The 16,340-nt window shown below is 32.1% G+C and overlaps 1 protein-coding gene and 1 long non-coding RNA gene across 4 annotated transcripts in view; one reads left to right on the top strand and one right to left on the bottom strand.

Annotated features, from left to right (window-relative positions):
• Nucleotides 1-1,165: 1,165 nt before the first annotated feature.
• Nucleotides 1,166-2,033, bottom strand: LOC146738308 (uncharacterized). The gene is made up of 2 exons (XR_014930534.1): nt 1,906-2,033; nt 1,166-1,287 (listed from the first exon to the last, which is right to left on the bottom strand). It is a non-coding gene; the product is annotated as an uncharacterized LOC146738308 (long non-coding RNA).
• Nucleotides 2,034-2,480: 447 nt separating this feature from the next.
• Nucleotides 2,481-16,340, top strand: part of LOC146738307 (patched domain-containing protein 3-like) — a 33,896-nt gene continuing 20,036 nt past the window's right edge. For all 3 annotated transcript variants that reach the window (XR_014930341.1, XM_085503153.1, XM_085503152.1), the window contains exons 1-7: nt 2,481-2,962; nt 7,945-8,191; nt 8,983-9,053; nt 10,461-10,580; nt 12,534-12,678; nt 13,932-14,029; nt 15,115-15,235. Coding sequence is in view for 2 of the 3 variants with exons in the window: in XM_085503153.1 (XP_085359279.1) it covers nt 2,877-2,962; nt 7,945-8,191; nt 8,983-9,053; nt 10,461-10,580; nt 12,534-12,678; nt 13,932-14,029; nt 15,115-15,235 (888 nt within the window). In the remaining variant the exon portion in view is untranslated. The remainder of the gene's footprint in view (nt 2,963-7,944; nt 8,192-8,982; nt 9,054-10,460; nt 10,581-12,533; nt 12,679-13,931; nt 14,030-15,114; nt 15,236-16,340) is intronic.

Below are 16,340 nucleotides of genomic sequence, written 5' to 3'. Positions count from 1 at the left end.
TTAGTTGTAGAGCATCTTGCACACAGTTATGCAATACTTCTTCAGAAGTAGTCAACACAACAGTGTTTGGTGATATGGGTTTATTCTTCTGAGGAAGTTGCTTTATAGATGGATTGGTCATGTATGGAAAAATAAAGTACATACAAGCAGATACAGCTAGCAGAAAAGCAAGAATGTCATCAACTGAATGATCATGAAATTGAACTAGAGTTGTCTCAGTTGAAACTGTTTCTGAAAACTGGCAATTTCCATAATATTGCTTTAACATGGTATTGCTCCACGAAAGATAATCAAGAAACTGAGATGTCAAGCAATCGCCATGACAACACCACTTTACCTTCAGCATAAGTTTTATTAAACTTCTTAAGTCACATAAATTCTCATTCAACTTGTAAGATGTACCACCATTATCAAGCCTCTTTTGAATTCTGTTAACTTTTCTGTGCATCATTTTAATAGTTGCCAGGCCCCGATGAAATGACATCCTGCCCCTTTTTGATCCAAAACAAAATTTGGAGTGGAAGTTAGGCTCAGCAGACGGAATGTCCAAAGGAAGAAAGATACGAGTTAATATTTTCCCAAATAAGGCATATTTTTTGGATGCAAGGAACAAAGCAAAGTTGGTGAAGGAGAGAAAAGATCACAACAATACCTTCCAAGATCCAGCTATGAACAGAAAACAGACAGTCCTCTTGCAAGAAAGCAAGGCCAAGTAATATGATGAAAGCGAACATACCCTTTATATCAAAATAAACCAAATCATCACACAAATCAGACTTGTTGCGTTTGTTTCTGTATTTTAGTATGGTGTTATTTCATCTTGATAGATGTTTGGATATGTGATAAACTGTGATGGAAAGAAATGTTTATATACTAAAGAAATTATATATTCAAGACATTTGAGTACCATAAAAATAGAAATGCAACAATAGTAAACAAAGAGGGGCATTAGAAAAGGAAGAAAAATGAGAAATGTAAGAAGGCATATCTCACCACAGACTGAATTTACTATTGTTGCATGGTGTGATACAGAATTGTGAACGTGTCACTTTTCTGCTTATGTTCAACTCAAATGTACTGTTAGTGTTAGAGGTCCAAGTAAAACTGTCACAAATATGCAACAATGTCAAAAAGGATAGAGAAAATAAAATAAAAATTAAAAATATTTATTGTGTTTTCATTGGTGGTTTATTTTACCACAAAACTATACATATAAACATAAATTATTTTGGCAGAGTGACTGCAAACAGCTCTTCCAAGTAACAATTTAGCAAGTAGCACAGTAGTCTGAAAGGGAAAAGAAAAAAATACAAACAATTACTATATTATTTATAAAACGAAGAATATAGAATAACCAGTAACAAAAACAAAAACGCACAGTGCTGCAAAACGAATTTATATAGTCACGTAGGTTTCAACATAGAGCCAAGAATATTCTCAGTTCCATGGTTTCAACAAAATACTGCTTGTTCCTTTTTTCTTCAAAGCCCTCAAAAATAAATAAATAAATAGTCAATAAAAACTAAACAAATAAATACTATAATTTCGCCTTTTACGTTTGTCAGTGAAACTGAAGTCAATTTCAGATAATATTGTCATGTAGGTCAGCTGTTATTTTGGCGCCCTTTTTGTGGCGGGAAAATTGACATTGGCACGAAAAGATTCCAAATGTTAGAGAGACGCTGGAAACTTACAGAATTTCTCACACACGATCACACTTGTGTATATTTTCAGTAAATTTTTGTTTCATTTCACAACAATGTTGTGTAACAGTCCGCCGAAGAATTTGCAAGAGACACGTAAACGAACACTGATTTGCGGGTTAAAAAATCAATGCAAAATTAAAATTAAATTAACCCAAATAAGTTCATAAAAAGTCACCTGCACACACCTATTGATACATACCTTTCACCGATCACAGTAATTTTGGTTTCCGTACTTCACACAATATGTAATTTTCAATCAAGTGTAGCAGCCAAAATAGCCCTGTTTCTCAGTTCGAAACAATGGCGACACTAACGGGTCAAAGTTCAAATTACCACGGCTCATTTAAATATGTTAATGAGGGTTCGGCGACCGCACTGTGTAACCTTGACATCTATCGAGGATTGGCGCTGATGGCACCATTATTAAATCGATACCGTCGATGTTCGATTATCAACTCATCATATATCGCGAAAAGGACTGACATAACTATATATTTTTTTAGCGGGGGGGGGCAGATCAAATGCTGGACAGATAACGACAATTTCGACCCAAAATGTGTTACTTCGCCACCTTTCAGTGATTTGTTGTTAATCACAACTCTAATTTCTGTCTACTTGGTCACATTACGTAACGCTTAGTGACACTTTTTGTGAGCTTCACTCTTAACATTACATAACTACTCGCCTCGTTTACAGTCGTTACCATAACGAGCTCCTTCTAAGTATGTTTTACAAAACATGGCCGATATTGTCAATGAGGGCGCATTTTGACCACGTGATTACAATTACGACAATGCGTCTAGATGGTTTACATGAAAACCACAGTTTCCACGTAGTTGTTTATGCGCACCGGCACCTTTTTCTGTGTCGATGTCAACGCAACTAAAATTGCAGCCTTTGAAAAAGTTAAGCTTGACTTTGCCGCAAAGTTTGCCGCATCGGCATTCACACCATCTTCCAAAAAATCGTCAATTAAAAGAGCTCACCAACGGAACGGCCATTTTCGCGAACGTTTGTAGTTAACGGACAGTACGTCTCACCGAAAAGCGCCACCGTTCAAACCGTTCGCGAACGCTTTTGTTTACTGAACGCGCCCCTGTTGACTGGTTGACGTCCGCTACACACAGTTTTTGTAGAAGCCCGGTGTGTTGCTGCGTGTGCCTGAAAGCGATGGCGAATGATGAAGAAAAACCTCACGGTTGTTTGAAGTCGTGCAGTAATGCACTGGTAACGGCTTTGGAAAGGCTGTTTTACAGGTAATAATTCACCTTTGCCAAATTACGATGTTCGATCATGGTTTGTTCATGAACAAATGTCTAATAACCATAATAATAATAATATCGTGAAAAACACGAATGTAGACTTGTATGTCTCTTGTTCATGTTTTTTTGTACCCTATATAAAATATGTTTTTGAGATACAGTCCCTCGGTCCTTTGGCCGAAGTGATTCACTTCTCAAAATGTGTTTCCCGGGTGTCTCTGATAAATAACCTACTAATATCGCTGGACTGAATTAAATGATATTTTCAAAAAATCATGGACGATTGGGCGAAAATATGTCGTGTTTATCCTTGACTTTTTTCGCTCGTAAACGGAAGGTCGATGACCCGATTTTCAAGGTTGTTCAAGGTTGATCGAATGGTTTCATTTGTTTCGACACAGTCCCTCTAATAAACTATTTCCCATAGAGGAGGGACTGTGGTTTCGATTTCGTTATGTGTCTAGAAACATAACAACGTTGTTTTTTGGTATTAGAAGATTTTGATATCTAATTAAAATTTTTAAACAATTTCTTATTGGAACGTCTCGCGTACAATCAGTCCTCTAGCTCTACTCTCCAAAATCACGCCACTGTACGCATGGTAAGACCATGGAGGTATTACCTTCATGGTAAGACCATGGAACTATAGTTCCATGGTAAGACGCACACCCAGGAACTCAACATTCCTTTTCAGGATAGCTGTATTTAGTGTTCATTTTGATGTAATTTGTCTACGTTTGTGGTTCTCAATTTCTGCATGTGAAATCGTATTGTATTGTATTGTATTGTATTGTATTGTATTGTATTGTATTGTATATTTTATTTCACCATAAAGTAAATACAATAGGGTACTTGCTAAATACATAATGCTTTGTCATTATGATGTGGAACATGATAAATAGCTCAAAAAGAGCTAGTAAAATATCATGTCCCTACCCTAATTATAAACTAGTCAAATTATCAGAAATATTCTTACAAATATTCAAATAAAATAATATTCTATTTTTACGGATATGACTTGCCAGTCAGTTAGTAAGTAAGCGGGCCGGGACATGGTCAACATGAGACTCGAGGGTACAATTGTACCGGATAGGACTTACGGCAAAGTGGAAATAACATAACTATTTATGAGTCCAAATGGTAAATTTAAAGATGCCATGAAAAACCTAAAAAGAAAAGGAATAAAAGCCTTATTCTCATTAAAGACCAAAATTGGATCTGGTAATCTGGACATGTCCATACTACTGTCACTATTTGATAAACTTATCAGACCAGTTATTGTGTATGGAAGTGACATTTGGGGTGAAGAAAGTTCTACAAAATCAATTGTAGAGGATGTCCAGCTTACTTACTATCGGTACATTCTTGGTATCTCAAAAAATACACCAATCATGGCAATATATAGTGAATTGGGAAAATTACCTCTTGATTCTTTTATTTAAGAAACAAATGATAAATATGCCAATCGTGTTGCAAATTCTACAAATACTCTACTTCGAGAAGTATACTATGTCAATAAAATTATTAAAAGTAAATGGTTTAAAAATCTTGATTTGATACTAAAAAATATAAACCATTCTTATCTTTTAAATGAAACAAATATTATCTCATTATCAAAATTCAAAACAATTGATAAGAATTTAACAGAAGAGTTTACAACTGAGTGGAAAAATGAATTAAATAATGACAATAGGAAAAAATCAAATTCTAAAAATAAACTAAGAACCTACAAACTTTTTAAAACCAAAATAGAACAAGAAAACTACTTACCCGTTACCAATTATAAAAAACAGTGAACTTCGCAAATCCTTAACAAAATTTAGACTTGGCAACCACTGTCTGAAAATTGAAACAGGCCGGCATACAGGATTGGATTTTAAAGACAGAGTCTGCAATATGTGCGACAATGACCATGTTGAAGATGAACAACATTTTGTCATAAATTGTCCTCATTACAATGAAATAAGATTAAAACTTTACATTGTACCTAATAAATGTATACTAAATTTTGACAAATTTAGTAATGAAAATCATATCATTACTAAGTGATGAGAAAATGTCAATACTAAATCTGATTTGTAACCCTTTTCATCCCCTCCGGGGGATGTTGTGAGTAAATAAATAAATAAATAAATAAATAAATAAATAAAAAAATAAAAAAATAAATAAATAAATAAATAAATAAATAAATAAATAAATAAATTAATAAGTAAATTAATAAGTAAATAAATTAATAAATTAATAAATAAATTAATAAATAAATAAATTAATAAATTAATAAATAAATTAATAAATTAATAAATAAAATAATAAATAAATTAATTAATTAATTAATTAATTTTCTGTAGGAAAATACAATTCCAAGAACACAAAACAAACGACTGTCAAAAATCCACAAGAACTAAAAAAAAATCATCAAAACTTTAAATTCAAACATAGTACACATTCAATGTAAGGATATGCAGAGTGCTTTGGATTTGTTAAAAATGAGCCAAAATGCGGTGACACTATCTAATCGGTGGTGGGAATTAATTGCTAAGCCAGTTACCAGTATAAAGATTCTATAGAGGTGTTAACCTCTTATTAACCAAAACAACTGTTTCAATCGTTTTGAATATGGAGATGTACTCAGTGTGGAAAACTATCATAATGCCATCAATTAACTATGGAAGCAGTGTTGATTTGTACAAAGCAAGGCAGGCAACAACAAATTAAAAAGCATACAATACAAATATGTCGTTCCACGCAGTTATGGATGATTTAGGCTGGTCTGATATAAATGTTGTACTTGTTAAAACTCATGTAAAATTCCTCTTGTGAAATCCCCAATATGAATTTCAATGTTATTAAGCATTTCAAAGAATTGAGATTTTATTTAGTACGTTTCCAGTGTAATACGTTTTTCATTACATAGAATTGGACGTTCTCTCCCATTTTATGCACAATATCCGGTAGTGTGCTGAGTATTACAGAATTGACATGGACTGCATTAAGAGAAAACATACAACCGCTCCAATCATACGCAGTACAGGAATCGCACATAAAAAAAAAAAAATTGCATAACCAATGAAAATCATTGAGGTGTATTAAATCAAGATAAAAGTGAAAACACGATAAATGGGAAAAATTGGGTGTGTAGCCTTATTAGTATACAAGAAGAGTAGTGTGTGTGCTTGAAATTAGCTACCACTTTTAATAACTGATAGTCCCACATAGTAATATTCATCAGGTTTAGTAGGTACTTATAGCCCTTAAGAAAAGTGTTGATATAAATGCCATTTTGCTCAATTTGTGTTGGAAACCCATAATTTTGAAACAATTTATTTATTTATAACCAAAGTACCTATATTTTGGTATATTTTGGACAAGATTTAGAGCCTTAGAGTTTAGAAAGTAAAAGGGGTGCAAATCATCATTAGAGGCAAACCAGGGCTTTGAAAAATGAAAATTGACAGTGAACATTTCATAGGCCCTTTATAAGAAATTTAAAAAAAGAAATTACTTTTATTAATTCTCATAACAAAGTTAAAGAATACTATAAAATGTATTTTACATTCCTTGTTCTTAAAAATGTTTATTTTTTTTTAGAACTTAAAAACGGGTACTTATGATTTGGGTTCTGTTCAGTTGTTCATTCGTGGGTGCGTCCGTCCCCACGTCTGTCGTTATTTCTCATAGACGCTTGGACAGATTTTCTTCAAATCTGTTACAAAGACAAGTCATAATGCTAGACATCGATTTATTTTTGATTTGGTTGACTTTTGACCAACTGGCGGCCATTTTTTGTTCCCCAAAACACCAAAAATCATCATTTGGACATGTCATCAACCGTTTCTCGGACTTGCCTTGGCTGATTTAATTCAAACTTGACATTAACATCAGTCATGGATGGTTACTGATACACGTCATTTTTTTTCGTGATTTGATACATATTTGGGTTAAATTTTGCACAAAGACAAGATATTAAATCGAATGGCGACCATTTTCGTTAAAAATGAATAAACTCACAAAATTCAAACATGTCAAATGTTTTTTAGCATGCTTTGACCGATTCATTCACATTCCTGGCATTGACATCAGTCATGGTGGATTACTGATGCACTTCATTTTTTTTCTTGATTCAATTCAAAATAGCGGACTGGTGGTCATTTTGTTTTTTTATATGTGTTCTGTTCATTTTACAGAGATGATTTCACAAATTGGGTTTAAATTTGGTACAAAAGCAAGATATAATGGGTTAAATTACTTTTGAATTTCAATGAAATTGTGCATATTCACATCCGTTTGTTTTCAACGGCCTTTGGTCAAGTTTGAATCAATTTTGTCTTCTAAATAGTTGCTGTTTGTCTGTATCATTTCTCGAGTACGTCTACTGAGCATCTGATGTGACTGCTGCAAATCCATTGATTTGATTAGTTGATAAAAAATTGCTGACTTTTGACTGTCACGTGCATTCTTCTGATTGTCATTTCTTGTGCATGCCTGGACTGATTTCATGATACATGTGAATATTGCTTTGTTTTATTTTGTTGACCTTTAACTGACAGCCATTAATTGTCCCAAAATCAACATTTGGAAATGTCATTAACAGTTCCTTGGGCATGCCTGACCAATTTCATTCAAACTTAGTCTTTATACCTGTTTCATGCACATTTGTAGTTATGCTAAATACTATCCCAATATTCGAACATAATCTGATTATGCATGCTTTTCATTGTTTGACAAAGTCACTAAAAACATGACGGGGTCATTGACAATGACTTTTTTTTGTCTAAGACACTTTTGGGAAGTCTTTACATGTATTGTGTATCAAGTGCAATATTTTATTAAAAGTTTGGTTGTTTTATTAGACTGCAGCTATTGGTAATCAGTTGTAATATTTATTGTGAGAATTGTGTTTTAAATTAATAATTTATATACATTTATGTGATTATTTACATAATTTTTTTTTTTTTTTTTAATTTTCTTTTTTTTAGACATGGTAAATTTGTTGGGAAGCACCCGTGGTTGACTATTCTGTGTGGCATGATTATCGGTGGTTTATGTGGAGTTGGTATGCTTGGATTTACAGAAGAGAACAGACAGGAAAAACTTTGGGTTCCAATCGGTTCAGTGTCTATTAATCACCAGGCATGGGTGAAAGAATTTTTCTCCAATGGTATCAGAGTTTCACAGTTCATCATAGAGGCTGATAACGTGCTAACACCATCTGTATTACAATCTGTAAGTTTCCTGCTTGCAAAAGTTCATTTTTAATGATTTATTTCATGATAAAAATCATAGCGAAAAAATAAGATGTTTTTTGGGTCAACAATAAATAACTTCAACCCCCTAAGCAAACAAAAACAAAACAAAGTTTGCCAATGTATTAATTCATTTCTATGTGGAACAAATTCTTGCCAGTAATATATTAATAAAACTACTTCCTGCTAATCACACTGATAGTATATATTGGACAATAAATTTTAGAAAGCAACTTTAAAGTTGCTCTCTGAGATCATTCATAAAACTTTCTAGGGTCTTTGGAATATTACAAGGAAGTCTGAATATGTGTGAATTGTGGAAACATATACTGAACATTAGGTCTAGGCTAACAACATATCGCTAGCAGATGAAAGAGCTCCTCAAATGCAGGAAAATGCAATTTTCTCTAGATATTTATCTTTTTATCAGTATATATACAGTATAGTCCACTATCTTAATTATTCAGCAAAGGATTGTGGGTAGAGTATGACATAGACAACTTATACTAATTTATGTAATAAAAAATGATATATCTCATAGTAAACAGATGAATTTATTTATCTAAAAAAAAAATTGAAAACCATTTTGTAATAATGATGCAGATTTTTCTTTTAGGCATAAAAATAAAAACTGTGTTGTTTTAACGAAATTTCATCTAATTCGTTATTAAAGAGGTGTCTAATTATTAGGGTTCAAGTCCATTATTACATACATTAGATACACATTTTATATATAATTTAATAAATATCATTTCAATTTTTTTTCCATAGATGTTAACAATAGACCAGTCTGCTAGAACTGTGAATGCATCGGGACAAGACTGGGAAAGTGTGTGCTACAGGTAAGTCGAGGCATACAAAATTCATCAACTGCTCGCACCATTTTGTTTCCATTCAGAAATTCCTCTCTCCATGAACCCATGCTGTAGCTCTGTTTATGAGCATATGTATGTTAGAGGTTGTATCTGATTGGCTGTGATAGCAAGGTTATCAACCAGTCAAATTTATTGTTACAAATATTAACATTTCAAAATTGGTGAGTTTGTGTACAGCTTCATTTCTGACAATTACAAAAACATCAGTCTATTAAAAATATCAGCTTCACACCAGTCTTTATTTAGCTTTATTCAACTCAGTAGTTCATAATAAGCAACGTGCAATATTTTATTTTGTTTGTTGGTTTACTAAAACAATAATTTGCAGGTACAGTCAGTATAGTTGAATCAATCTCAAGATCTGTCATCAAAATGGGGATAGCATGTTTTTTCAACACCCAGTGACCATTAGTGTGACGTCATGCATTCAGAGTAACCAGCGACAAGCATATATAATCGGTACATGTACACAATACGATCATCCGATACATTACCGGTAGCTGTGTTTGTTACTAGATCTCGGCACATGTTGAGTATTTCCAATGATTCATGTTTGCAAAGGGATTACAGCTAATTGCATTCATTTTGATCAAGATTCTCTGGGATCCATGCAATTGCCTTGTGTCAAATCTTGTCTTTATTAGTCAATCTGTTGACCCAAACATGGCAGACGATACACATGTTCTGCACATCTATAATCTGATGCTATTTGCTGTTATGATATTTATCATCATACAAAGAAATGGCAAAGAATTGAAGAAGAGCTATTTTTTTTTGTGATGTTAGCATTGTAAGAAAAAAATTACATTATTCTCTGATTCGTACAGTGCGGAAATGTATTGGTTGTTACTGTACATTTTGCAACATGCTGCGTTTCCACTCAACTCTATTGACAACAAGAACTGATTCCTAACTATTCACACAATATGGCTTGTGCCTCCCTACTTTCAATGCTCTGCATGTACTGAGATTTCAAAAGTGAGAGCCATGATTGTCTCTGACTTATTTGAGTCAGTGTGTGTTAATTAAGTCTAAACTTTATTTTATTCAAACATTTAAAATGCAAACTGTGTGACTGTCATTATTCAATTGTTGAACCACACTGATTTTCTCTGTATCAACCTAAAGTAATTTGTGAACATCTTCTGCTAATTTTATTAAACCAACACAAGATATAATGCAAGACCAAGACAATTTTGGATTTTGTTGTATTTTTTCTTAAATTTACTACCAGCTTACTACATCATAAGAATCTTGGTCTTGTTACAATTCCCAATTCCTGAATTGATAGCTTTTGCCCGATTATACTTTGCGCACCTCTCGCGTCCAACACCGCAACTTATTATTTGATGGCATGTTTTTTTTTTCACACAGAATTTCCGGGTCATGCTGGTCAAACAGTTTATTAGAACTATGGGCATTTAATGAGACTACTATATTAGGACTTACACAAGAAGACATCCTAGATAGGATTAATCAAGACAATATTTCTAGGTTTGTGCTCACCATATTTATTTGACTTATCTTCAAGCTAAGTTAAACTATGAGATCGCTCCTGGATTTTGTTTGAGATCTTGGAGCAATTATGTGTTATATTTAATAGTATGTAAGTATGTGTAAATACTTTGGGCTGCAGTAATTAAAACAGAATCAAATCTTAGTAAATCCACATATGTCCAAAAACTTCTATTCATAAGTTTTAGCAAATGCAGTTCAAACTCAAATCAAACAGGAAGCCACAATCACCAATGTTCAGGGCACTAAAATTCATATTTCTAACATTTAACAAAAATACAGAAAATTAAATAGTAAAAAAATAATCTCAAGCCCACAAGAAAACTTAATCTCTGAGTTCAAGTCTAAGTTAATAGCATGGATAAATACATCAGATATAAATTAGTTTGATAAATAAGTAAGAATTAGTAAGATAAGGTAATTACATACAGCAATATGTATATTTCCAGGGAGCTGGCATGTAAATACAACTGTACACCGGTACATTTCATTTTGTTGTTTTATTTGCTCAAAACATTAAACATTCTCACCTTAAGGTAGATGCCTACTCATGATTTCAAAAACCCAGAATTTCTTAATTCTTAATATTGACCTTGAAAAAAATGGGGGTCACCAGGTTAATTTTTGAGAAAATCATGGTTGTATTTTAGTGGATAGCTGCCATTTTGGCAGTATTATAGTGCTTTTACCATAGGTTCCTATGGCAGAGATATTATGCCATATCTCAAACTGTAGGCTGGTGACATAGGCTGAAAAAATAATATATTGTTAGTGATGGCCTACTTTTTGTTTTCCTGAATTTTTTCAAAAATCTGGGTTTTAAAAAGTGTTGAAAAATGCAATTTTTGTTTAACATTGCGCTCTATGGAATTGTTCTAAAAATAGCTATTTTTGAAAAAAATTAGTACAAGTTTCTCAAAATACATCACTGTAACACAATAGAATGCTATTTTATGGTGCCATGAGACAATAGCTTCATGATTTTACATAATAAACCAATGAACATTGTCATGCGATTTGTGACCAAATTTCTCAAACAATATGAGTAGGCTTCTACCTTAAGATGACTTTTGCTGTTATTACATTTACCACTATTTCCAATCAAGAAAATCAATCACAGTGACTTTTAGTTGAAAAACTTGTACAGCTTGTAATCAATTCATTAAACATTCATGCTTCTTTGTAAACAAAAGTTAATTGCAAGTATAAAATAAAACAAAGCCATTTTTGTCCACAGTAATAGTCCAGTTTTTGAACTTCAAATCCTCTTGTTATTTTTAAAATTAAATGTGAAAACATTACAAACAAAATGTTAAAACATCACACGGGATTCAACAAACACAAAAGTATTTACGCGTAATGTACTATACATATTTGATGTTGCTTTGATGTTTCTTTTAAAAGATAGGTGTTTCAACTAAAAAAAAAAAAATTCAAAATCAAAGTTCAAAATCATTTGATTTTATAACATCATTTATAACATCGTAAATTCAATCCATTAATTTGTTGATACTGTGCAGGTACAGCAATGAAGTAATACAATGTCCTTATATGGACAATTTTTATTATCAATTTTATAAAATTATAAATGAAAACTATCATTTTGGTGATAATGTGAATTTTAGTGCAACTGCAGAAAAAGTTCTAAAACATGTAATAAAAAAAAAGTTATTTTTAAATTCAATTGAAAATATAAAACATTTAAACTGCTTCTGTGTTTATTTTCCTTTTGCCACATGTATTTAGATTCAAATGGACAATATGTTACGATTTCATCAATTTTGTAAATCTATCAATTAGTCAATTTTGTTCAAATACAACTATCATAAAATTGAGCCATGAAAAAATCTGTATTACATCAGCTGTGCTAGTTTAGCTTGCACCTGAAATTTAAGTCATTATGGTAATTCTTAAATTTTTTTCCTTTGCCAGTCCAGTTACCTTTGCACCAATTGATGTTGAGAAATGGCTTGGTGACGTTACCGAAGATGATGGAAGAATTATTGCTGCTAAGGCAACAATTATGACGTATTTTTTGGAAGATAATAGAGAATACGATCCTGTATCTAAGAGAGAGGTAGATACATTTGTTACTAACAAAATAAAACTTCTTATTTTTGACCAAATATTCGTAGCCCACAAGTCTTGATAGCATCTTTGGAATAAATATGGAAACAAATTATTCATGTTTAAAATGAATTGTTTGCTTTTCAAACAAGCTTGAAACAAATGGAAAATCATGTGATTATCTGGAAGGGCGGTGGTCGTCGTGCAGTGCATGGTTAAATTTCATGTAAACAAACAATGTATTTTACATGCGTTGTGTTTGTCGTTTATGAGTCGCACGTTGAACTGGACGTGGCATGACGACCACCGCCTTTTAATTCAATAATTATTATAGTTGCTTGCCATATATATATCAGAAAATATGAGGAAAAAAATGGGTTATCATATAGACTATTTTTAGAATCTTAATTGTCTAATTTTTTTATTTTATCTTCATGTAATTTGCAATTACGTAACGTGAAAGCATTACTTCATGACTTCAAATTTGTTACCTAGGCTGAAAAATTCTTATATTATTATTGATATGAATACTTATAATTATATTCAATAAATTTAATTTAATAAGTTTTCAGTTTATAATATTTTTTTTAATAAATTCATTGTGACTTTCTCGTCCATATTGAATGTTACTGAAGGTTAGTAAAGCAAAATTTAAAATCAACTGATGGTTTAAAGTTGCTTTCTGATATCTTTACGGTAGCTTTATTGTTTTGATATTTTAGTAGATGGTATGTATGAAAATATGTTAATAACAGAAAATATTATATTGGATTTCTTGGTTGCATGTCTACAAATGCATGCAGTTTGATCAAACGAGTATCAAAGTAAACCTAATTCTATTGGCTACCCTGTACTTTTTTAAGTTTTTGTTTGCGAACAGTCAACTTGATGAATACGGTTGGAAACATTGTCACAGTTTTTTTTTTTTTCAAAGTGCATATTGATTTGAACACAGCAACTTGTTTTTTGCTCAATGCAAAATATTTGCTCGAAAAAAAATAAAACACCAGCACATTTACAAAAATTGCCATTTTTGGATGATCCATGTAAAAATAAATTGTAATTCTCAGATTATTTGTTAATAATTCGTGATATCCAGAAGTATCCATCCTGTAGGTTCAACCGAAAAATGCTGTAAAAATACTGTATTTATGGTGAGACCTTTTTACCATAGAATGAAACCAATGGTAAATGACACAAAAAAGGGTTCAGTTCATAGAGTGGCTTTTGAATCAAATATGTATCATATCATGTATGTTGCAGATTGATCTTGCTGCACAGGCCTGGGAATCTGAATTTATTTTATTAAGGCTAGAAAATTACCCTGATGTGGATAATGTGTATGGGTTCACTCAAACAAGGTACGTATTCTAGGTTATCACCAGTGATTAAGTTGTCAACCTTCACTGAAACCTTGTGGTGGATTGAATATTGTAAACTGACATAAATGTTCATGAAAACATTGTAAAAACATGATTTTAGAACTTCAAGAAAGAAATTAAATCTGGATACTCAATAACTTTGCAGCGATGTATAGCTTATAGCAAACATACTATACTATGACAAATTCAAATACGTAAGGGGAGAAGCTACTTACTGTAAAATATTGATTTAATTTATTTTCGGTGAAGGGATGATTCAGTGAAAAATTAAATCCAGCAAATATACCTTTTTTCTTATGTTTTACATTTAACTCATCAAAAATCAGTGAAATTAAACTTAATCATACAAATCACCCCAAAAGTCTTTTCAGTGAAAATTAATTCCAGCTAAAATAAAATACAAATGTATTTCACAGTATACCATTTTTTTGTATTCACTCATTGCTGAATTAGCAGATAACACATTCGTTTACAAGCATTTTCATGACCACACTTTTGAAGCAATACGCTGCATATTTTCATGTAATTTGTTAGTTTGTTTTTATTAATGTTAGAAATAATTTCCCTGTGGCTACAGATCTTGATAACATTTTTCGTAAACGTATATTGATATAATATTTTGTGAAAAGTGAGAATAGTTGACTATGATGCATAGTGGGTTATAATAACAATAATATGAATGTCAGATTACCAAATTATGCTTTAACTTCTGCAAATGATCCTACACAAAGTCAGGCATATATTTTTTTAATAATTCTAGTCCACATGTTGTAGAACAAATAGGGTTAAGATTTATCGTAAACTAATTTTTGCATTTAGGAAACACACAAGATTATTTGTATAAGAAATAATAATATGCATATGCAGTGATTTACACAACTGATTTATTAGAAAATGTCTTCACATCAAATTAATTCTTGGCAAAGTATCCTATAAGAACATTGTTTTAATTTGTGTCATGATCACAGTCCAATGTATACAATGTATTAAAATAACATGCAAAATTGCAATGTTCTTGTCCATATTGAATATTTAATAATATTTGACTTTTGTTACAATTACAGTTTAAGAGAAGAAACCGGTAACACTATTTCCAGTGATGTGCCCTTGCTATCTGCTGGCTATATGCTAATTTTATTGTATGCCATTGTCATGATTGGAAGATTCACTATGGTAGAACATAAGGTAGGTAGACTACAATGGCTGTTCTGTGATGCCCAAGTGAATTTGTAAATATACCGTACTTCCCGATCATAAGCCCCTTCCCGAGTATAAGCCCCCCCTCTATTTTTAGACATTTAACGAGTTGAGGGCATCCTCGATTATACGTCCAGGGTGTTTTTTATCGGGCGACGATGACATTTATTAAAATATGTGTGTGAAAATTCACTTCCACATTAAAAAAATTACATCATCAATAATCGGGAAAACATCGTCAGTATGACACAGCATTTGATTGGTTAATGAAAGACTTGGACCTGTTAGGACAAAGGACTTTGTTTCAGTCAAATCATGGTGAAAAGCATCATGGCAGGAATTGCTTTGCATAGAGAGTTTGGTACGATCAGAAACATTCCACAACGAAGATAATGATAAAGATCTTGCCTCGGACTGTTTCCCCACAGACCCGACCCATTTTTACACCGTGATTCAGATAGTATGTAAGTCATATTTTAATAAAATATGTGTATTTTTATGAACATGTTTGTTTCTTCATTTTAAAAGTGTTGTGAAACTGTAGGATGACTTGTTCCGCTTTTTTTCTTCTTCAAAAAGATGTAAAAATACCCAAGCCCTGCATGGTGAATAAAAGATGTACTTTGGATAATTTTCCATGGGTGTTAAGATTGTTACAATTGTAAACCTTGGTCCTTGAGTATAAGCCCATCCCTCAATTTTTCCTATTTTACATGTTTATGCCCCTGAGCTTAAGATCAGGGATGTACAGTACTGAAGAGCATATCCTGTAAAATGCTTTAATTTGGCGCGTCAGTAAGAATCATGAATTTTTATTACAGTGAAACTTTGTCTGTGGTTCTAAACAAGAGTTTCAGTGGCCTTCATAAATGCCATAGAATTATCCGATCACAAGAATGCAACAACAATTGAGCTGATTTTTTGCAGTACATGCGCAGGATCATATCTCAAGGAACTGCATCTCCAATAAAAGTACTGTAAAATGACTAATTTTCACTGGGTTTAAATTTCGCTGATTTACCATGTCAGGCATATTCAGTGGGTTTTAAATTCACAGTTTTATCATTTAGATAATGTCTTCTTGCTATATTTT

This window comes from Saccoglossus kowalevskii, chromosome 9 (genome assembly GCF_978046115.1).
Source record: "Saccoglossus kowalevskii chromosome 9, keSacKowa6.1, whole genome shotgun sequence".
NCBI lineage: Eukaryota > Metazoa > Hemichordata > Enteropneusta > Harrimaniidae > Saccoglossus > Saccoglossus kowalevskii.
This window is presented reverse-complemented; position numbering and strand designations above follow the sequence as displayed.